Source organism: Dromaius novaehollandiae, chromosome 22 (genome assembly GCF_036370855.1).
Source record: "Dromaius novaehollandiae isolate bDroNov1 chromosome 22, bDroNov1.hap1, whole genome shotgun sequence".
NCBI lineage: Eukaryota > Metazoa > Chordata > Aves > Casuariiformes > Dromaiidae > Dromaius > Dromaius novaehollandiae.
Window position 1 is genome coordinate 9,726,654 of NC_088119.1, and position 23,638 is coordinate 9,750,291.

At 60.4% G+C, this 23,638-nt stretch overlaps 1 protein-coding gene across 11 annotated transcripts in view; it reads right to left on the bottom strand.

The window, feature by feature from the left end:
• SRCIN1 (SRC kinase signaling inhibitor 1) overlaps positions 1-23,638 on the bottom strand; it is a 64,882-nt gene that overhangs the window by 29,617 nt on the left and 11,627 nt on the right. For 8 of the 11 annotated variants that reach the window (XM_064524674.1, XM_064524676.1, XM_064524677.1 and 5 more), the window contains 2 exons: positions 21,068-21,351; positions 9,602-9,625 (listed from right to left, as the gene is read on the bottom strand). In XM_064524674.1, coding sequence (XP_064380744.1) covers positions 9,602-9,625; positions 21,068-21,328 — 285 coding nt within the window. In that variant the 5' untranslated portion in view covers positions 21,329-21,351. Of the gene's footprint in view, positions 1-1,342; positions 1,620-9,601; positions 9,626-18,252; positions 18,452-21,067; positions 21,352-23,638 lie in introns of those variants that run through there. The other 3 variants (XM_064524675.1, XM_064524681.1, XM_064524680.1) reach the window with 3 other exon arrangements.

Here is a 23,638-nt window from a genome sequence, read left to right on the forward strand (position 1 = left end):
GCTTGTCCCAGGTCCCAGCCGGAGCTGTGCAGCCTGTCCTGGCAGAGGTCCCAGCCCCTCGCACCCCGAAAGCCAGCTGGAAGAGCCAAAACACGATCCGCAAGCACCAATACAGACCTGTACGTGCAGCGAGGGAGGATAAGCCCTCTTCGTGCTAACGTCCCAGGCACCGTCTGGCCTCGAGCTCGGCCTCTCCCCAGGACCCCGCTGTCACCAGGCAGAGCCTCCGGCCAGGCTGCGTTTGAGCCGAGCAGCTGAGCACGGGGAAAGCAGCTGCTGCCGGGCCTGGCAGGGCTGGAGCCGGCAGCCCCCAAACCTCCCCTTTTCACGCTCCATCCTGACACATTTGCAGGGATAATGTGCTGGAATGCGCTCAGGACAGCCGGGCTGGCTGCGCATCGCCCCTGCGTCGATGGCTGGAGCCCTTCAAAGGTCCCGGCCAGCCGCTCCGCTCTATCAAGCTGCCACGCAGCAAACTTCACCGACTCTGGCTTGTTTGCTTCGCCTCTGCTGGGCCACGCGAGCAGGATACAGGCAAGGACCCCCAAAACCCGCTCTGGCCAGCTTGGGGAACAGCTGGCACGGAGCTGGCAAGCCCAGCCCAGCCCCGGGCAAAGCAACGCAACCAGTTATTTACCGAGTAAATAAACCCCCAGCTCCAGCCCCTGGTTGGACACTGATCTGGATTAAATCCTCATAATCCCCTTCTCACCAGTTAAGCCAGCATCTGACTACAGGTCCCATCTGGTGAAGTGCTGAGCTCCTGCGATGGGCACGGGAGCTCAGCACTCCGATGGATCAGGCCTCGCTAGGGATGATGAGAGCCCACCAGCCTCCGGCTGCAACACCGGGAGCAGAGAGAAGCCAGCCGCCCCGTTGCGGGTGCATGGATGCCCATGCCACAGCCAAACTGCCGAGGGGCACGCTCGGGTTACCTGGGATGCTCCTGGGAGTCCACGTGCTCCGGAGCTGGAGCAGGCAACAGAAAATTGGGGAAGATTACAGAGAACTGCCCCCAACCTACCTCTGCTCTCCAAAAAACTCCGCTGCACTCGGATCTGGTAATAACACTGTCCCCTGCTCTTCCTCCATCAGCAGTGCCAGTGTGTCCCTGGGTCCAGCCTGAGGATGGCTTTCCTTCCCCCTGGATACGACACTGTCAGCAGTGTCACAGCACGACACTGTCACAGCCCAGAGCTGCCTGGGCACCTCTCTGAAAGCCTGGCCCAGACCCCTTCTCCCAGCCCACACCGTTCCCTGGTCAAATGGCGTTTTTGCTCGGATCTCAGAAACAAAGGGATGGAAAAAAACAGCTGACACAGCCCCCTCGCCCTCCCCTCACCTGGACAAGCTTTTACATCGGCACTGCAGCCGTGGCCCCCTTCCCCAAGCACACGGGCTCGCTGCCGCGAGCACTGGGCTGCTCCGGGAAGGGAGAGCGGGGACTCTTCGATTCCAGCCTCGTGAAAGATCCCCGTGCCAGGGGAGCTCTGCTTCCAGAGCCAGCCTCTCCCCGCGGGCAGCGGCGATGCTTTGGATGCCTGGGCGTCGGAAACGCGGGGAACGCGGGGGGACGGGCGGAGAGTGCCGGGAGCCCGCGCAGCTGGGGCTGCACCTGGACGAGCGGTCCATCAGCACACATTCCCTTAGGACAGCGCGCAGGGAGCCTCTCCGCTCCTCTCCGTGCTGCCTGTCTGATTCCAGCTAGGGTCAGCCGCGAATAAAGTTGTTAGTGAAGCTGGGAGAAAAACAACATCTGTCCCTCCCGGAGCTCTGCTTCTGTCAACATTTCCAAGGAAAATTTTAATTGAAATTTGAAACTTTTTTTTTCCTCTAAGCAGCTCTGAGAGCTGTTAAAGAAACAGAGGCAGGGAAGGAGGTGGGAGGCATTTCCAGATATTTTGCCTGTAATGCTTCCCCTCCTGTTTCACTGCCTGCTGCCTTCCCCCCCCCCCCCCCCCCCCAAAATGCAGCATTTCAGCCAGACCAACCTGTTCCCATCTGTTTGCCTGGGGTCAGGAAGAGACAATTTGGAGGTAATTCAATCCAGGCCTCTGTGGTATCTGCCCTTCCCTCCCCTGGGAGGCTGGGAAGAGAGCACAGCACCTCGCATCCCAAACTGGGCCCCAGTAAGAGCTGTTGGGCCTCGGCAGGGTGGGGGTGGGGGTGGGGTGGGGACATTGCCAGCCAGCTTGCCCAGCTCACACCATCCAGGAGCCCGGCTCTCCCCCTTGTAACCACAACCCCTCTGCAAACAGGGAGAGAAAAACTGAGCCAGCGCATCAAACCGCCTCCTTCATTCATCCATTCCTAATGAACTCCACTCATTCTTCATTATTGATGCTCCTCGATAGTAAATCGGCAAAGAGCTGGCAGCTGTTTTGTAAGAGGAGCAGAGCCCAGGTAACAGGACACCTCTGGACGGAGGCCGCGGGGAGGACCCTGCTCTCCGCGTGCCTCCACGCCCGCAGAGGATGGTCGTCGGCCCAGCACAGGGTCCTGGGGAGACGCTGCAGCTCCCACCTGCCTTGGAGCACCGCCCTGCTGCAGGGGACCCCCATCGTGAGCGGGGTCCCTCCTCTTCCCCCGGCTCCTCACTCTGGGGGTCGCGACATGCTCGCTGCCCTGGAAGCACCATCCGACAAGAGGCAGGGCTGGAGGCTTAAATTCCAGATGTGCCACTGCATTACTCTGCTCTCCCAAGCGTGACGTCAGGCCACATCTGGGGAGCTATTCCAGGCCTGCGGTGCCGTCAGACACCGGTAGCATCCTCCTCCCGCACACGCCAGCTCTGGGCACTCGCTCCAGCAGCTGAGGGCCGAAGGGCTGCACTAACGCTCTCCTTGAGGCTGTGCGGCATGTTTCACACCAGCTCCTGCTCTGCATTTCAGCGGCACCTCTATGCAAGGAGACACTTCCAAGGGCCCAGCTCATGCCCCCGGAGATGGAGGAACCAGGAGGTGCACCAAAGCGAAGAAAAGGGGCAATGACCAGGAGGTGACCAGAGGCTGCGGCAGCAGAGAAAGGTGAGACCAGGAAGGAGGGAGAGGCCCAGAGTGCAGTTCAGCGTGCTCTGATCAGGGCTACCATCATACGAAGAGACATATTATACGTGTCTCCCCCGGCCCAGGTGGTTGTGTGCCCTCCCACCTCCAATCTCTCTCACCCCGCCTGGGTCTCGCCGCCGAATTAAAAGTGTACCGCTCACAGCAACAATAATTCACCCAACGTCTAATGCTCAACATTGTCAGGATTATCCCGATTAACCCAGAATTAATCCTGATCTCAATGTTAACAGGATTAGCGTTAAAATCGGATTAGTTTTTAAACCGGACCCCTTGAATAAAGAAAGGGGCCTTCCCTACCAGATGTGCACAGCCTACTACTGGCAGCCAGATGTGAGCAGGAGCAAGGCATGAGCTCCCCACCCTGTGATGGGCCCCTCTCTGGATTAAATCGGGTACCCCCCCAAGCAGCATCTCAGTAACCCCAGCATCCACCACAACTGCCCTTCAGGCACGCAAACCGCCCAGCGCTCTGGGAGGGAGAGAGCAGAGGCCTGGCATTAAGACGTGGTATGTCCAAGCACAAAGTGTCCCCTCGCCCTCAGACATCTCAGGCACCTCGGTGGAGGACCCAGGTGGCTGCTCACCCCCTCTCCGCATCACTCCCCTTCCCGCTGGTACCAACAGCCTCACTCCTTCTCCTGCCTGATGAATATTTAAAAGCCTGGATTCGCTGCAGCCTCATGAATATTGACAGCTGCTGGGTCCCTGCCACCTGAGTGCGTATTGGTGACGGTCCCTTCCCGGGTGCCAGCGGCCAGCTCAGCGTTCGCCAGCAGCTCCAGCCCCACGGAGGGAGGTGGGGGGGGGGGGGCACACACCGGCACAGGAGCAGGCTGCCGTCTCTGCTGCACCACACCGGGCTTTGCAGAGCAGGAGATCGAACCCAGTCGCACTGAGGTCTCTGCGTTCAGCCAGAGCCCTGAAAGCCCTGGCTTTCTTCCCAAAGAGACGGGCGAGCTCGCCTCTCTGGCGAGCAGCAGGACAACAGACGGTGCCTCGACTCGGAGGCGCGAGAGCCGCAAGAGGCAGCTGCTCCCCCGGCACATGGTGGACCTGGCGGGAGAGGCTGCAGCGCTGGCACGGCAACCCGATGAGGGTGGGCGGACATACCTTGCCCACTCGCCCTCATCTCCCGGCGCTGGGTGCGACCTTGGCTCCCACAGGGAGGATAATCATTAACCTCCCAGGCAAAGGCAGCCTTGCTTTTGTTCCTGCGCTTATTCTCCATGGCTCAAACATGCACACCCAGCCCAAAACCAGTGGAGAGAGGAACGACCCCGTCCTGAGACCCTGCCCTAGACGAATGGGCAGGAAGGATCAAGAAACGGGGCTGATTCTGCACCTCTTCTGAGGCCGAGGGGGTCCCTAGAGGTGCAGTTGTTAGGACTGTGATGAAGGATACGCAACAGGAGATGTGTTTGGGGGTAAGGAATAGAAACTCTGCCTCTGTCACCTTGACCTTAGCACCTGCATGGCCATTTATCCCAGCAGTTGCCGCCATCGCTCAGGTTAAGCTGAGCCGTGTTAAATCTCCCTGCTCTCTGGCAACGCTGGCTTGTGAGACAGCATCTTCCAAAAATAAGCAAATTACTGCATCCCCCAGGGACACTGGTGGATCAGAAGGAAAGACAAGTGTGAAAAAGCAGCAAAAAGGAGATGGGGGAGAATGGGACAAGGTCCCGCTTGGGATATCAGGGCTGAAACCACCTGCGGCCCGAAGGGAGCCTGCACGGGATGGAAACCTCAGGGGACACAGCCCAGCAGCACACAGGGACAAGCACTTCACCACGGCCGGGTGAAGGCTCAGTTCTTTGGCATTTGAGTAGGGGCTGGGAAGCAGGATCTGCTTCAACAGCTGTGTATGGGGCTACCAAGCTGTGCGCGTTAACATCTGCAGGGGCTGCTTGGGAGAAAGGCTTGGAGTCTGGCTTGACATGCAACCACTTGCAAAAAAACTTCAACATCCACAGATACAGGTAAACAGAGCCCAAATCTGGGACACCAGCCCAGCACCCAGGAGACAGCAGTGCAGGCTGTGCTGATGCATCTCTCCCAGGTGCTCTCAGCAAGTCACCTGGCCCCACTGTGCCTCAGTTTCCCATTTTTACGCAAAAGGTGCTGCTCTCATCCCTCCTGGGGAGCTGCAGTAATAACCACAGTGACAACAGCCAGGTGACACCTAACACCAACAACTGAGTACCAGAGAGCAGCTCCTGATGGACAGATGAGGGCAGGGATGAACCGAGGCTTTGGTCAGGAATCCAGCCAGTGTGTCCAAACGCCCCAAAAGAGAGCGTGACCCCTGCCCAGCCTGTGGCCACAGCAGGACCTGGGAGCCAACGCTCGCCAGCTCCTCTCTCCTCTTGGAGCACACCCAATGCCTTCATCCTACAAACAATAAAACATTGCACAGTAAGAGCCCGTCTCCCGGCTGCACGAGGAGCGCAGCGGATGCCCAAGGCCACGAGGAGGGCAGGGGAAGGAATGCGTATTGCCTTCTGCTGCAGGAGCGGCAGGATTACAGGAGCTAAGCCTGACTGGTATTTGCTTGTCTCATACAAGTAAATATTGCTGGCTGCATATAATACCAGTTAGGCAAACTCCTCGAGTCCCCAGCCTGCCGGAGAAATGGAAACGGCTTCCCGTTAATGAGACGAGGCACTCCTGGGAAGCCCTGTGCCCTTGCCACACGGCAGCGGTCCTGCGTTTGCTGGCGGGGGGGGGGGGGGTAAACTCTGCGCTGTGGCCGTCTGGAGCACCAAGGAGAAAGAAAAGCCGCAACGCAGATCCCTGAAGCTCCAAACAAGCCTGAGCAAGAGCCCCTCTATACGGGGTTACAGCACAGAATAGGTGATACAGGCCTGGATGCTTGAGTGGAGAAGACATGTCCTACGCCCTCTCTCTTCTCCACATTCTACTTGGTTTTCCAGTAGCTTTTACTGCAGCCCCTTTGATATACAGATTTTTAGTTCTGGCACCAAAGGAGCCTTTCTGAAGTTCTGCCTGAGGTTTTTCCCACTCTTTCTTCAGCACACGAGTGACAGCAGCGAGCAAACCCACCCCCTGCGTTAGCACAGCAGGAGCGGCGAGCCCTAGCTATTGCCTAGCACCGCGCGCCGGCGGAGCTCAGCACACCTCCGGGGAGGTGGAGCATCCCCGACTCCCCGCTGGGGAAACCAGCGCAGGGACGGGAAAGGATCCGGCCCCGGCCAGGCCTGGCACCGGGTTCTGGGGTCCCTGTGCCCTGCCACTCACATGGGTGGCCAGGCGCGTGCCGAGCTCAGGTGCACGGGCTGACGGGCAGCCGCACGGCCGTGGGGACATGCCAGGAGCCCCCGCGTGCATGGGGGGGGCTGCAGGACAAGGGGAAGGTCGGTGCATGAAACACCCAGCTGGGCCGGGCACGAAGGGCAGGGAGGCAGGGCCAGCAAGGGGGCTCCCAGCTCCGCCCAGGGCTGCGCCCCAAATCCCACGCAAGAGAAACACCACACGCCTGGGGTGGGGGCACGCGCTCCCCCAGCTCTCAGCCTGGGGGACCGGTCTCACCCCAGCAGACGCAGCACCTCGACCCGAGGAAGCACATGGGGAGCCATGGAGCTGAGATGCTCCTGGTCAGGAGAGGCGAACAGAAAACACCCCCTGAGCAACCCCAAAATTACAGGCAATGATGGTTGTGACCTGGGATGCGGTTGCTAGGGAACCAAGAGCTCACTGGGTACCAGGCTGCCCTGGCCAAGGGCCTCTGGAATCTGCTTGGGGACAAGAGGACCAGCAGCAGTGACAACAGCCAGAGAGGCTGGATCGATGGCTCTGTGTGCGCTCTCAGCCTGACCCAGCTAGCGGGAAGGGTCATTTGTGTGATGAGCTGGCACTGGCTCAATCTAGAAGTGCAGAAATCCCAGGGAGGAGCTGGGCCTGCCATTGCTAGGCACAGGAAGGAGGAAGGCAGAGGCGTGGAGCTGTGCTGGGGAGGACCTGCAGCCACGAGGGCACGCAGAGGACTCCGAAATGCCTGGGGACACTTGCGATCCCCCAGAGCAGTCAGGGCTCTGGCTGCAGCCCCCTCCCCCAGCTGAGGGTGGAAGAGCTGGCTCTGCATCCACAGCAGCGGTGGGTGGGAATCAGCCTGGATGACACAGCTAGGGAACCTAAAAGGTCATGAAAAATTTATTTTGGGAGAGAGGGGGGTGGAGGGAGCTTTCCCAGCAGAAGCCCAAGCCTGCAGCTAGAGGATCCCCTGGGGACACAGGTGGCTGTGGTGGCCTTGAGGAAGCCCCCAGCACCTGCTTCCAGAGATCATCTCCCCAGCACAGCCAGCCAGTTTCCCCTTGACGAGCAATCCCCAGCTGCCCCATGGATCATGCCCCACTTGGTAGAGAGGTCAGACAGCCGGGGACCTGCCTTTTGCTGGGAGTGTGGAAGACAGTTTAACTCTTACTGCGTTTCCACAGGGAGGTACAGCTACTGGAAGATGCTACATTTGCAACGCAAAGGACTTCCAGCCTTATCAGGCCCTAGCTGAAAAAAAATCCACAGCTACAGAAAATGCACCCTCCCCATCGGTGAACACCCAGTTACTGCTGAGGCTCCTCTCCCGGGGTGCCTGGGACCCGGAGCTGGTCCTGGCTATTTCTTTCCTTACCAAAAACCGCAATGCTTTTGTGGCTTCCCCCACAGTCCCAGGCAATGTCACAGAACGGCACATGACTGAAGCCTGCCAGTGAGAACTCAGACAGCTGAATATGTGGAGAGCCACTGCGAGCACGCATCCAACAACGCAAGTGCTTAAGGAATGAAAATTCAGAACAAGTGCACATATTATGCATTTTATGAATACTCAACTCTAGCACTGCCAACTAAGGAAAACGCCTATTTTCTTCTACAGAAAGAGCAGCCCCACCAGGGACAACATGCCAAGGTCATCCAGCAACACGCCTGACCTTGAAGAGTTACCGCTGCATCCCTCAGCAAGGGGGAGGGAGGAAGGGGAATTTCTATGACATGCGTATTTTACCCAGCCAAACAATAGGGGAACTGTTTGCAAGGTGCTGGCAGGAGGCACCAGGCAGGCAAAGATCCTTGGCATCGCCAAGAGACGCCCATCACGGTCTCCTTTGTGCAGCCTGCAAGAGGTAGGTTTAAGCAAGAAGCAGGTTCTAGCTCAATAAAGCTGATACTAATGACTCTGCTATTCTGCCAGCCACAGACGCTTCTGCAACACCATAAGACCCAGCTGGTGGAGGGAGGACTGAGCCAGGGGTGTGATGACTTGTGCCAGCAAATCCTGAGTCCACAGCAGAGCCCAGGCTCCCAGGCCAAGCCTGCAATAGCTGCCCCTTCCCCTCCTACAGGCTGGGGCAAGGACTCAAGCCTCAGCCTAACAGCCCTTAAGGCTAATCAGCCTTTGCTGTCTGGTCTAATGCCCTTCAATAACCCATCCAAAGGCTGGTCTCTGGGGTCTGGCACGAGGGTCTAAACTGAAACCCCATCCCTCCTCCCAGCACACCAACACACCCCTGCCTGCAGTCCTGGCTCCACCAAGAGAAGACCCTTCTCCAAACCCAGTGCCAAGCAGACGAGCACTTCATCCAGCTACCGTTAATCCCTGCCCAAATGCAAACAGCTTTGGCCATGCACAGCTGTGGGCACACCTCGAGCAGGGCTCAGATGTGCAGCAGTGACTCCGGAGCAAGAGGCCGCACGGGCAGGGCCACCACCCTCCCGCCAGCGGAGAGCTGCTCTTCGCAGACTGTGCCGATCGCAGCACTGCGCTCGCTACGGCTTGGGGCTGCGCTGTGTTTCTGCACAGAGGAACTTGGCTCCGGCTCGGCTCTCTGTTTGGCAGATAAACGTGGAAATAGCCTTTTCTCTCTCGTGGAATGGGGGGACTCAAAGGGGGAGATGAGAGGCAAAAGGGGGGAAACGGTGCATGTGCAACTGTTCGAGCCAAATGTAAGTGACAGGCACAGCGTATGCAGTGAAAACAGTGCGGCAGGTCCCTCCGCTTTCAGTGTTCATAGGGGTCTCCAGCAAAAGGGATTGTCTCTGCTCGGTCTCTCTCACCCTCTGAGTTGGAAGCTGAGGGTCAGAGCGATCCTTTTCTCCATCTAGAATCGTGAACAGGCACCTGGATGGAGCATCTCGGACAGATTTCTGAGCACATCTGGAAGGGACTTTTCCCCCCCCTGTTCTTCTTCCAGGATTAAGGAAACAGGGTCCTAGGCCCTGCTGCAATGAAGTAATTCCAAAGCAGCAGGCTTTAACAGTGGGCTTAGAGGTCTAAATGAGGGCAGGGCCCAGATTCATCCTTTTCACATAACAGGTTTGCCTCTGCACAACAGCTCAGCCCAAAAGCATTAAGATCCTTCTCGTGAGCTTAAACTGCTGCTGAGTTGAAAACAAAACTACTTTGGCACAGGAATCCTGAATGAAACCCCCAAGCTCCCACCCACCCTACACAGACACAGGGATGCAGTAAGGATGGAAAACTGCATGCATTTTAAACAGAAGCATGAAAAATCAGAAATACTGACCTTAAAGCTCCAGTAGTTGGGTTGCTAACAAAAAATAAAACAACAAAACAAAAAAAATACCATTAAGATTCTGCTTTGATTTTTGTTTTCCATTTGAGAATTGTCGACTTTAAACGGCAACATTAAACCTGCTCTCGTTTCTGTTTAAAGTCCCCTCCCAATGGGTTCGTTAAGCCTCATGCTGCTAAGGGCTGGTGAAGGGGAAGCAGCTACTAGGGGAATAAGGATCATGCAGCCAGGCAATAAGGAACACTGATGGGTAGTTAATGCAGACAGGGGTGCGAATTAACAGCAGCAGAATGAAGGAGGGGAGCAGGAGAGCAGCCCTGCATCGCTTTTGGAGTCACCAGTACATGCACACCATCCTGGCACGTGCTTGTAAGGCTACTGCCCTGGGAGTCATCAGTGCTGGAAACCGGAATCATTTTCCATTTTAAAAGGATCTTTCAATCCCCCATATTTGCCCCCTCCACCTCCCTGCGTTGTTTCTTTACAGCATTTCCACTGTTGTCAAGCCAATGTGCTGCAGAGAATGACAGGAGCTGGCATCAGCTGCAGCCCAGCAAGCTGGAGAGCTTGGGAGCCTTGTTTTCCCAGGCCACCCACCAACAACCACCACGAGGGAGGTGGAACGGAAGCTCCCGAGGATGCTCGGAGCTGCAGCTGGGCTTGGGTGTCCGCTGCAGCAGAGCACCACACAGATTAAGGCTCAGGACTCTGCGATAAGGGCTGGCCACCTTCCCAGGGCAGCACGGGGACTGCACAGCCAGGACGCACGAGACCAGCGAGTCCCCGAGGACAACGCGGTGACCGGAGGTGCACCGGCAGCAGAACCGGCAGCAGAGCGTGCAGAAGCGAGGGGACACGCACACACTCCTCACCGCTCTCCGTGGGTAAAGCAAAGCGCTTCGGAGCGCGACACGCGCTTGGCACAGCAGCACTGCAACAGCTCCATTTGCACCAGGACCATGCTGAGGCGGGGTACTGGGCTGTCCCATAACGCCTGCACAGCCCGGACCCGGGTAACGCCCGCCAGGGCAGCACGGACTGGCTGCAACGTCACCTCCAGCGATACCCCGAGACTTTGTGGTACCAGAGCCTCGAGAAGGCAGTCTCCCCAGCGGAAGGGAAGGTAGATTTGGGGACAACCAGTGTGACCCACCTTTTCAGAAAAAAAACATTTTGATGCCACTGACACATGCAGTTTGTGGGTGGGGAGAAGTGTGCGCAAAGCAATTTCTGCCCCAGCAGTCTTTTATTGGGATCAAAGTTCTTAACTGTTCTCCTTTCTCCTCTCAAGGCCACCTATCTCCTTGTTTTCCACAGCATTTATTTCTCCACCAAGATCACCATGGCTGCAAATCTAGTTTGTTAGGTACAGACACACAGGATGCTTCCTCTCCTGTAACGCAGGCTCCCACACCAAGATGCCCGTTCCCACCCGCCGCTGCAAGGCCTTGGTGACCGCCAAGGAGAGCCTCCTGTCACGGCACGCTGGGCACACGGGGAAGAGTCTTGATAGCCTGCGAGACCGTCCTGCACCATTTATCCAAGGACCTTGAAAATTCTAAACAGATCTGCTGCCACAAACATTAACCCTTCTGCTGATGAAGAAAACAGAGGTCTAGTCGATGCACATCAACACAAACCCTCTTATAAATTCACCTGTTAGGTGAGTCTAAAACTTCAGTAGAATGCTCCGATTCCAACCCAAAACTGACAGAGATGCAGTTTACATTAATATCCCATAAGACATCAGTACAGCCAAAATAAGTTCTGCATCAAACAAGCTAAAACTGTTTAAAGAGTGATTTAAGTCAAATGAGTGCAGTTTGCTCATGCAGACAAGCCTCAAGGCACAAAGGTCTTTTCCAAGGGCACACCATGACTCAGGCACAACCAGAAATAGAAGTCCAGGCACTATTAGGTAACAGCCAGCAGGATCCAAGCCCATCCTGGGCGCACAAAGCTTTTCCAAAATGCCAGGAGCTTGAAGGTGAGGAACTGCTTTAGGATGCCTTTTGGTATCTAAAGAAGCCATCCATCATAGCTAGTGATTGGCATGCCAGCCTGCACCAGGAGCTCTCTGCACCACAGCCCAAATTCCCTGCGTAAACCCGTGTAATGCCAGGCTGGCAGCACTGCTGCTTACCTGGCTACGGGTGCAGGGCCATTTTGCAGCACTGCCTTGTCCCAAAGCATCCGAGCCAGGGCAGGAAGCTCACACGGGCATAGCTGCGCTGCCAGCAGTGCGCTTTTCCTAGGCAAACCACGAGAAGAGGCCCCTCTCCCCGTCTCCTGGAGGTAATCAGGATTGCATCAGATCGTAAAGGGTTTGACGTGCTGTTCCTTGATTTGGAAACGTCTCGAGTTAAGCTACACGGGAAAGCATTTTTGTAATAGTGCTTCTGCTCAGACATCTCACAGCAGCCTGGATCCAAATTCCCCAAGGCCAGATTGGATGCCATCTCCGAGAAGAGGCTGCACCATGGACCCTTCATAAATTAAGGCCAATTTTAAAGTGAACAGGAGTAAAATCTTTTTCCCCTTTCCCTACCAGATCTGCTCCCTCAAACAGCTGGTTTTCCCCATCTCACCATGGTTACACAGTGCCACGCTCGCAGCCTGGACTCCAAACACAGCAGCGAGAGAGGGGCGAGACAGCCTCACCCTGGGGAAGAAGCAATAGAAACGCATGGTCCCTGGGCTGGTAGGTCCCGGAGGCACGGATATGTTGGCTGAGCACAGAGGGGATCCTTCATGCCCATTACTCAACTCTTTTGTGCTTGGAATGGCTGCAATTGGTCTCCACAAAGGGACCGTATTGGCCATTGCAGCCAAACAGTCCAAGGGCTGCTGGGAAGGTGGTTATGGGGCAGGTGCCCGGAGGCCAAAGCCTGCAGTCCCGAGTCTCTGAAGGGCCCAGACATGATGCTCATGGCTTTCTCAGAGATTTTTTCCACACTCTTTATTTTACTGTTGAAGAGTCTCAGTAATTTCCCTCAGACCCTGATATTACTGATCCTATCTCGCACCAGTCCTTGGTGTGTATTTTATTTATTATTTTAGGATGACTGGACAGGCTTATCGCAAAGTCTATAAATTACATCCCCACCATCCACAGTGACTCCACATTAAACCAACAAGGAGCTTGTCTGAATCCCAAATGCCACGGGAGAGAGTCAAGAATATTCTGGAAGTGATTTGGGCTGGATGGCAGGACCTGGAGCCCATGCCAGGGTGGCACGGCACAGCACCCATCCTCTCCCCACGCTGACGGCAGCCCCTTGCCTTGGGATCCTCCCAGCTCCCCGGATCCAGCCCCAGAGGCATCCTTACAGCAGGGCCGGTTTACCCGGGCATGGAGGGAACAGAGCCCCTGGAACTGGGGAGGGACCGATCTGATACTGGTCGTGGGGTCCAGCCCCCCCTCCCAACAGATGGGAACTGAGTGGGAAACAAAGTGGGCTGGGCACAGGAAGGAAAAAAAGCAACAAAAAGCCAAACTAGGGTGCCAAAACCTCTAAACCAAGCTCTGATTCTCAGTCCCATTCCTAACCCAGCTCAGCAGCGAGCTCAAAGCCTGGGCGCGCTGCCCTCGCCACCGGCTGAGCTTGGGGGGGTCACCCTGGAGCCCGGGGAGGGGGTGGCACCGCGCTGGCAGCCCCAGGGAGGAGACCTGGGGGTCCGCGAGCCGAGCGCTGCCCTGCAGCAGGGCTGATGCAACAAGACAGGCGACGGGCTGGGCGGCAGGGAAGGGGAGCGCTGCCCAGACCGCGCGCGCCCCGCGGAGAGGCCGGACCATCCGGGGCTGGCAATCTGGCGCTTTCCGCCCGGGCCAAGCAGGCGCGTTGTCGACACCACCGCGCAACGCAGGCCTTTCGGGGCTCCATCTGTCCTCCTCGGTATTTCCGAGGCACCGAGCTCGGCAGGGCGCGGAGCACGTTTCGGAGCTACGCGCAGCGGGCCAGCGCTTGGCCCAGCCTGTCCTGCCATTAGCTCATTTTTCTACCAACTTAGACCTTCCCAAGGCAAAGGCCACACGTTCCCACTGCACAAACCCCCTTGAGCGGGCTCTGCTCTGGGCACGCGTTTTAACTAAGAGGTGGTGACAGGGGAAGAAAGGCACAAGGTCAAACAAGCAGCCAACTTTCGGGAGTTGCCTCTAGCACCAGCTTCACCAAACCCGATGGGACCAACCGGGGAGAACCCACCTCCCCTCACCGCCCTCCAGGGTGGTGCATGAAAACACGAATAACATCGCAGCTGGCCGAGACAACAAGGGGGGATTTGTACAAAGAGCAAAAGGGAAGAGAGGGCCAAGGTAGAATTAACATATCTCTGGCTCTTCAAAAGCATCAAAGGGAGATAATGGCCTGAGAGAGGATTTGAAACGACAGCCCTGTTACAACTGATAAAACAGGCAGCTCACTTGCAGGCAGAGCAGCGCAGAAGGTAGGGAGAACTGCAAAGGCTGCGATAATTACAATGAAAGTCATGTCCGGGATGCTGCAAGATGATGGACTAACTAGGACTCGGGGCTCTCCCAAGGCGCAGACACGGGCTCATGCATGCACATACCCGTACACGTGCCCACCTGTGCATAGGCACGTACTTGGACACGCACTGCAACATGCACGCAAGCATAAAAGCGTGTTCAGATGCACATGTGAGGCCAGTCACATATGAACACATGCAGACAAGTGCTCATGAAGATGCACCCTCATACACGAACATGCACACTGCAGAAGAGAGGAAAGCCAGAGCTGGGAAAATTTAGCCGAGAACATTTTGTAGTTAAGGAAAAAAAATACAGTCTTTGTGATTGTCCCAGGAGAAGACCAGGAGGTAAATGAAATCCAAGTGAGTCACTGCATTGACCGAGACAGACTTCCCCTGGTTAGCAATTATAACGCAAATCTGTTAGTGATCAACAAGACAGGACCGAATGCGTCCCTCTAAAATGAACAGCAGCAGCATCCCCAGCACGCTCCACTAAAGGGAGGGACAGTGGCAGTTTCATTGCCTTTTTAATTAACTCATTTTCAGAAGTTCCAGTTTCTGATGAGTCCCCCTCAGGCACAATGTCTTGACAAACAAAAATCTCCTTGAAAAATAGCACTAAAGTGGATTTAATCTGTTTCTCTTTATTAAATTTTTTTAATGCTTTCCAACAAAAGAAGAACTGAATTGAAGTAGAAATAGCAAAATGACAAGTTGGAGTCAAATGCAAACAGTAACCAGGCACAGGGAAGAGACACACACACACAGTGTGTTGCAGATACCATCATTTAAGGTCTTGCAACTATTGCAAAAGGACCTCTCAAATGCAAGCACACTGGCACACAGGAGAACAGCCAGTCCGAGACCCACCGTGGGATTCAGGAGCGCTGGGGCTGGCTCCAGTTCCCACCAGGTCTAGATTCCTGGGAGGCCTTGGTTAGATTTAGCCTCCCTGTGCCTCAGACCCCCAGCTCAAAAATGGCATCGAGATGCTTGCTTTGCCTCTCCTCCTTTGGAGAGAGGCATTTTGAGCCAGAGACCTGCATTTTACATCATCTCTTTCCAGTTCCCATTCCAAAAAGACTCTGATCAAGGCATCTCGTTAGAGACTTAGCAGGAGGAGGCTGCACAGGGACTCGGGTGCGTTACGGGCTCTGTAACCCAGCAGCAGGCATCACCGACACTCCCTGCTCAAGCCCGGAGCTGACCAGCATGCTCTTCTTCAAAGTTTGCACATAATCAGAACCAAAACCAAGCTCGTTGTGCCAAATCAAGAAGCCAGGAACACCTCCATGAGCAATAGCTACCTGCATGCCCAGCCCAGCCTCTTTCCTCCTGGGACGAGCCAGGACGGAGAGGAACCGACGGGCCCATTGGCACACACCATCCCCTAAGCTCCCCAGACGCCAGCCTTCTCCCCAGCAGCTCTTGCTGCAGGTTTGTCAGCTCTCCAACAGCAATTACAGCCTCAACCTACACAGAAGTTTCTCTGAAAAGCCGAGATGATGTTAGAGCACAAATGCCCTTGGACACCAGTGGATTTGTACTCCTGAAACGCACAAACTGATGACAGCGCTGCCGCACTCGAGCCTCCCTTCTTTCATGCTGCCGACACAGAGCGAGGCAGCAACGCCGTTTATTTACAGAAACGCAGCCCCAAATAGCGATGCGGCCGGACACACGCACCGCTGAGGACCAGCCACGCGATCGCCCTGCTGGGACTTCAAAGCCTCCCTTCTGCAGCCTCCACATCCGAGCTTGCGGATCGCTCTGGGATCCCGCCTCAGGGCCTTGCACATCCCCAGCCTGCTCGTGAAAAACACATTATGTACAGGGCTGCTCAGCAAGACAGTCTGCACAATCTGTACAAGGAATCTTGGTGCGGGGCATCAAAAATCGCCTCCCGTTAGGGTCAAACGCTGCCCCCGACCACATGCTTTGGGCATGGCCTTCTGCCGCCTGGCACCCCGCGCGTCCCCAGCGCCCCGCTCTGCCCCGCACCGTGCCGCGGCCTCGCTCCATCCTCCACCTGCTCCCGGCATGTGCCAAGGGGAGCCGCGGACCGAAGCCAAGCGGGGGGAGCAGAAAAAAACAGGAAAGAAGTTGGGCAGATCAAATAGCAGAGTAGCTATGGCAACGGCACGGCGTAGGTGGACGGAAACAATAGGGACGCGCAAGGTAAACCCGCGGCGGGCATCCATCTGCTCTGCGCGCGCGGCCGGCGACCCGCCGAGGACCGCCCGGGGTCCCCAGCGCCTTCGGGGGCTACCTGCCCCCCGGCTAGTGCTTCTGAGCACGTCCCTGCGGGCAAATCCAGGTTAGCAGCAGCAGGAAACTTTGGGTGCCGGCAGGGCAGGGATGGACATGCATAACGGTGTCGGGGTGCCCATGCTGGTGTCGGGGTGCCCGTGCGTGCTCGAAGGCAGCAGCACCGGCGCTCGGCGCAGGCACGCGCTCCCGGGACGCGTGGGCATTACGCGCCCGTTAAATTTGGTAACGAAGCTGCGAACACGCAACGCCAAAGCTCTCCCTGCAAGCGGCTGCCTCGCTTGTCGCCGCCGAGCGCGCGCCAGACGCATCCTGCCCGTCACGGGAGCGAAGGCTGAGCTAATTCCTGATGGGAATTTGCTCGGCAGCTCCCTGCCGGATTAGCACCACAGGCTCGTTAATGCCCTCCCCAGGGCCGCGATCGCTGCTGCTAGCGGAACCGGGTTTATCTCCCGCTTCTCAGCGGCTCCAGGACCTGCTCCCCAAACCCCTGCTCCAAGCACGACCCCCAGGAGCACCGGGGTGACCCACGGACTCGCGCAGGACTCCCGGCTCCCGGCGACCTAGATCTCGGCCAAACCACGGGCCGCGGCTCTTTTAATCAACCGGGAATCGCTCTCGGTAGAAAGAAAGAGAAAAATCAATAGACAGACAGGACTGCAGCTGGAGGGACGCGCGCTCGTCCGCGGCAGCCACACCACCTCACCTCCCACCATCAGAGCGGTTTGCAACGGTCCACAGCGTATTTTGGCTTCGAAGGGCGAGATCAGACGCCAGGGTGAGGGACGCAGGGCCCCCCTCCCAGTCCCCCCCGCACCACGAGCACCCTCGGGGCCACCCACGCCGGCAGCTTCCCCGGGCACGATCCTCCGCGGGGTAACCAGAGCGTCGAGGGGCGGCACGACGCTGGTTTTCGTTCAGAAACGACCGCGAGGGACGCGGGGACCTGCCGCTCCGCCGTGCCCGGCCATGGCCGGGTGCCACGCGAGGACAAGATGGATGCCAACCTCACGCCGAGGCGACGGATGCCTTTCCCGCGCGCCCGCTCGGGGCCACCTGCGCGGCCGAGTTCGGGAGGCTCTGTGGGGGCCAGAGCTGGGGGGTGCTGCTGGTGAGGGGGGGTCCCTGGCGGAAAGGATGCCCCCAGGCCATCTGCCAAGACCCCCATGCTAACACCCCCGAGGAGGGCAAAGCAGAGACCCCCGGGGGGGGACGGGGACACAGGGGTGAGAACAAGGGGGAAGCAACACCCCCCCCCAAACGGCAGCATCTCCGCACAGCAGCCCCAAGCGTGGGGCTTTGGCAGGGGGGGCACCCCCACCCTGAGGGGAGCAAGGGGGGGTCCCACAGCTAGGGAAGGAGGATGGAGGGACCCCACTGCGGGGGGGGGGGCGCGCAGGACATCTGGGGTGAACTAGGATATTTGTGGACTGGGATACTTTGGGGGGGGGGGAGGGTGCTGGGGAGACCAGGATGTTTAGGGACTGGGATGGGGGGGGGGGGGCACATAGGGATACTGGGAGACAGGGAAAACCCAGGGGTGGGATATTTGGGGACCAGGATAAGGGGGTGTGTTGGGGTGACAGGGATATTTGGGGACCAGGATACTGGGGGGGGGGGGGGGGCACGAGAATACCAAGAGACCTGGAAAACCTGGGGTCGGGATATTTGGTGACCAGGATATTGGGATGGGGGGGGGGGGAATGACAGGGATTGGGGGGGGGGGCAGTAGGGAAACAGGGATATTCGGGGAGCGGGATGAGGCAACACAAGGATATTCAGAGACCGGGAAAACCTGGGGGTGGGATATTTGGGGACCGGGATATGGGGGGGCAGGAGGACACGGGGATACCCGGGGCCGCGCCGCCGCCCCCCGGTACCTGCGGCAGGTGGGTCCGGTCGGGTCGGGTCGGGCCGGGTCCGGCGCCGCCGCAGCGATCCGCAGTGCCGAGAGCGCCCGGGCGGCAGCAGCGCCGCGGCCCCGGCGGGCGGGAGGGCGGGGGCCGGGCCGGGCCGGGCGCGGAGCGGAGCGGCGGGCGCGGAGCGGAGGGCGCGGAGGAGCCGCCGCCTCCCGCCGCTGCGGCCTCGGCCGCCGCCGCGCCGCCCGCCCTTATAGGGGCGCGGTCGCCATGGCAACCGCGACTCCGCCCGCCCCCGCGCCGCGCCGGAACGCGGCGGCACGCGGCGGCGCGCGCTCCCGGCGGGGGGGGCGGGGCCGGCAGCGCGGCGGGGGGGGGGGGGTGAGGGGCGGGGGGGGGGGTGAGGGGCGGGGGGTGCAGGGGGGGCAACGGGTGGGGGGGGGCTGGGGGCAATGGGTGCAGGGGGTGCAGCAGGAGCAATGGGTGCTGGGGGGGGCTGGAATGTAGTGGGTGCTGGGGGTGCTGGGGGCAATGGGTGCTGGGATGCAATGGGTGCTGGGGGGGGCTGGGATGTAGTGGGTGCTGGGGGTGCTGGGGGCAATGGGTGCTGGGCAAAATGGGTATTGGGGAAAATGGGTGCAGGGATGCAGGGGGCACTGGGATGCAATGGTTGCTGGGGAAAATGGGTGCTGGGATGCAATGGGTGCAGGGGGTGCAGGGATGCAGGGGGTGCTGGGACGCAATGGTGCTGGGATGCAATGGGTGCTGGGATGCAATGGGTGCTCGGATGCAGGGGTGCTGGGGAAAATGGGTGCAGGGATGCAGGGGTGCAGGGATGCAATGGGTGCTGGGATGCAGGGGGTGCAGGGATGCAATGGGTGCAGGGATGCAGGGGTGCTGGGATGCAGGGGGTGCTGGGATGCAGGGGGTGCTGGGATGCAGGGAGCGCTGGGATGCAGGGGGGCTCAGGAGGGTGTTCGGGTGCCAGCCTCCCGCCGGCCCGGCGCAGCCCCTGCCGGCCCGGTGCCCCCCCCGAGCAGCACCCGCACAGCCCCCCTGGCCCCCCCGGCCCCCGGGAGCTGCCAGACACCGGGGGGAGAAAAGCAAAAAGCCGTCCGGAAAAGAGGGAAGAAACCGCACGGGAGCGCAGCCGGGACAACCGTGCTGCCGTGGAGCAGCGTCCATCCGTGCCACGAGCGGCGTCGGGCCTCTGCGCACCCCGGCGCTGCTCCCCGCAGCACCCTCGGCCTCCGCCGCCGCCCGGGGCATCGAGGCACCCCGGATCCACCCCTCCGCCTCTACGCCCTGGCTGTTATTTATTTATTCCACAGTGGGATTTATTCCGAGCAGCTGCAAATCCGCTGCTGCCAGGCGGACTTCGCCGTGGACTCCTCCGCGGCTTTGCCGGCGGTCTGCTGGGGTTGGTACAATTATTTGCCTGGTTTTCCCTTCCTTGTTATAATACATACGATTAAAACGAATACGGCGCTGGGTCCCCGGGGCGCGTGCCGTGCTGCAGGGCTCGCCGGCGCTCGTGCAGCGCCGCTCTTCGCCTCCGACGCTGCAAATGGTCTCATGTGCAATCACTTTTTTTTAGAAAACCCCAAAGCGGCAGGGCCTGCGAGGGGAGCTGCCCGGCGGCCGCCCTCAAAGAGCGACGCGGCAGCGAGTTTCAAACGTCTCGGGCGAGCCGAGCGCTTCGCAGCCCAATGTCATTTAAAGGTTGGCACCGGGGCGTCCAGTGTCTCTAGCCTCATTTTCTCCCCGTTATTATTTACCACCTGCAAGCAAACGGAAATACCTAGCTTGGGGGCTTGGGGGGGGGGGGGTTTGCTTTCCCCACCAGTTGCGGATGCAGGATTCTTGCATTCGGCCCCGCGGCTGCCCCCCGGCACACCACGGGGCTCGGGCACCGCGTCGCAGCGGCGGAGGAGCTTCCACAGCCCCGAAGAGCTTTGCTTCCCCTTAGGAAACCCGGCTCCCGGGGCCCCGAGCACTTAACACCGCGGAGGCTCGGAGGATGCTGCGGAGGTGACACACGGCTGCTTTCCAGCTGCTTCCCCCAGCCGCTCGGCGCTCACCCTCCCCGGGGCCTTGGCATAAACATGACGCTTCAGGTGTGAATTTATTGCTGCATGGACAGGCCCGAGGCCGGGCCCTCGCCGTGACGCCCGGAGCGGGAACAGCCGGGGCTCTGCCACCCCGGGGTGCTGCCGGAGAGCACGTGGGGCGATGCAGCACGGCGCTGGCCCGAGCAGGGCTGCACCGGGACGGGACATGCCTGGGCTCTGCCTGCAGCCCACATTGCACCAGAGCCGTGCTGGGTTGCACCGGAGCCATGCCGGATCACACGGGAGCCGTGCTGGCTTGCACCGGAGCCGTGCCGCGTTGCACCGGAGCCGTGCCGCGTCGCACCAGCTGCTGCAGCAACGTGCGGTGCTGCCAGCCCCAAAGCGTGCATGCACCCCCGCTCCGCCGGCGCAAGCGTCCCGCGGCCCCGGAGCACGCGTGCAGCCCCCTCGCCCCACGCCCTGCGGAGGAGGCGTTTTGCAGAGCCCCCGAGCGGGCGGCTCGAGCTGCCCCCGCTGCCGGATCCAGCTGCGGATCCCGGCTGGAAGCCGCAGAGACCCGGGAGTGGGTAAACCCGTGCACCGGCTGCACACAGACACCCCGGCCCCGGCCCGAGCCGGCGGGGAGCAGAGCCGCCCATGGACCGCCCGAGCGGACCTGGCAGTGGCGGGGGGGATGCTCGTCCCGCGCTGCCCCCGGCCGCAGCATCACCCCATCCCGCACCGCAGCGGGTGCAACGGGTGCCCCTCCCCGAGGCGCCCCTCACCTGGTCCCGCACGCGCTCCTGCTGCCCGCGCAGTGCCAGCGCGTGCTGCGGGTACTTGGTCTTCAGGTGGTCCATGAAGGCGTCCCGCTTGCGCTCCATCTCCGACTTCTGGAGGCCGGTGAGGGCCTCGAGGCTCTGGGCGGCGATGACGGTGTGCCGGCGCTCCGAGGTGTGCACCAGCCCCACGTTGGAGAAGCGCCGCGTGCCGTTGCCCAGCGTGCGGTACTCCCGCGGGTACTCGGCATCGTCCGCCGAGATCATGTGGGTGCTGCTCCGCTCGGGATCTGCGCGGGCGGGAGAGAGCGGAGCGGGGTCAGGAGCGGCTCCGCGCGCGCCGGGGCCGGGGGGGTCCGGCTCCCTCCGGCGCACAGGGGTGGGGGGGTGGTTTTAAGCTAAAAGCAGGCGGTATTGGGACAGCCCGGGTCACACAGGCCGGACAGCAACCCCCGGGGCCGGGGGGGCTCTTGGAAAAGGACAACACAGACACGGGGGGGCCACACGGACGAGGGGCCGGGTGCCACTGGGGAGCACGGACAGACAGAGGGACGGACGGACGGACAGACCAAAAAGAAAACGAAGCGGGAGCATCAAGCCGCAGCCGCGGGGCACCGCCGCGAGCCACCCGACAGCGCGCAGCATCCCCGGGGCAAAGCCGGAGCAGAGCATCGCTGCCGACGGACACAACTCATCACAGTCCCCGCGCAGAGCTGCCCAGGCCCTGGGTGCAAAGCGGGGGCGCCTGCAGCCGTCCCCCCCCCCGACCGGCCTGGCGGCTGGCAGCATCGGCGCGGCAGGGACCGGCGGCACCGCTCTCCTTCCCCGCTCACCGCTTAACCTTCATCCATTATTCATCACCCTCCCATTCTGCCTTTCCCTCTTCCTTCCCGGGCTCCGTTAAGCAAATCATGGCGGCTTTTTCCCTTTTCCCTTAATTATTCATCGGGCCGATGTATTAGCTCTGTAACGACTTATCGTGCTGTTGAGGCAGGACAGGACTCCGGCGCGTTACAGGCACAAAAAGCCGCTGCTCAAGGTCAAGCGGCTTCGCCAAGAGCCCGGCGTCGCCACTCGCAGCCCCGGCAAAGGCCGCGGGAACGTCCCGCGCCTCCCAGCATCTGACCCCCCTCTTCCTCCTCCAAAACCGGCAGGGGCAGCTCCCGCTCCCGCGGCCCTGGGGCAGAGCATCCCCGTGCGAGGGCTGCCAGCCGGATGGATGGATGGATGGAGAAACTGGGGGAGAGCTCCAATTCCTGCATCCGGCAGCACGGCTCCTGGGATGAATCCCACGGGAATGGCACACCCCAAGGGCTTGGGCAAGGGACACCCCGAAAGCTGCCGGCCCCCACGGGCGCTGCAGGACGGGCCGAGGCGGCGAGCGGAGCGCAGGGCCAGGCGGCACCGGCCCTTCGGCCTCGCCAGGAGCCGGCTGCGAGGGATGCGCTGTGTGGGAGCACGGGGCAGCGGGGTCCGGGTGCCACCCGAGCTGCTCTTGTCCCTGCAGCCGCCTCCTCGGGCTGCCCTGGCCCCCATGGCCACCTCCTGCCCACCCTCCTCCTCCTCCTCCTCCTCCTCCTCCTCCTCCGGCGGCTGCCGCGGCACATCAGCATGCAGCTCCCCGCTCCGCAATCACACGCTCGGGCAGCGCAACGCGCCGGCTCGCTGTCGCTCTCCCCACCGCTAAAAAGGATGATTTGCAAAGCCCCGCGCGACCGGCACCGGGGGAGCACGGAGCCGGGTGCCGCGGGGGCCGGGACACCCCACCGGGGCTGGGACACCCCACCGGCACCGCGTCTCGCCCGGGCTGCCGCAGGCATGGAGCTCCCCCGCCGCCCCCCGGGCGCGATGGATGCACGGACGGGGAACCAACGGCAGAAATCCCGGGAAAATCCAGCCAGCGGCTCCGCGGCAGCGGGGGGGTTACAGGAACACGGCTCACGGTGCTGATTCACCCCCTCCCTTACCTGCCGGTGCCTCCGCGCGGCCCCCGCCGCAGCTCCTAGCAGGATGCGGCCGTCCCCTCCTCCCCGGGCCGCCGCCAGCCCCGGGCTTGGGCCGCCGGCGGGAGCCGCACGCCGCCGCCGCGGGAGCCCCGCGCTCCGCAGCCGGCTCCCGGCAGCTCCCGGCTCCCGCGCCGGGCACGGCGGCCGCGAGGGGCCCCGGGAAGTGGGCCGAGCGCCAGGGCGGCCGCCCCGCGAGGGCCACGCCGGGCCCACGCGCCGGCCGGGTCGCCCGCGGCACCGCGGCGGGGTCCGCTTGCATCCCACCGCCCGGAGCTCGCCGGGGATTTATCATACGGAGGATCTTTCAAACACAGTTTATTACTGCAGTTTCATAAATCTTCCCGAGGCAGCGCGGCTCACGCGGGCCGTGAAAGCCGTGGCAGTCAGCGGAGCATGAAAAATAGTCCGAGAAAGCAATCGTACAAAGGGGGGGGATGCGGGGAGGAGAGATTGCGCTGGGGAGAGCGGGAGGCAGAAGAACAGCAGCCCCTCGGAGCGATGAGATGCCTCCGCATCCGGCCATTAAGGGAAGAGCGCGATGCCACCGGCCGCTCGCGCCTTGTGCTAACCC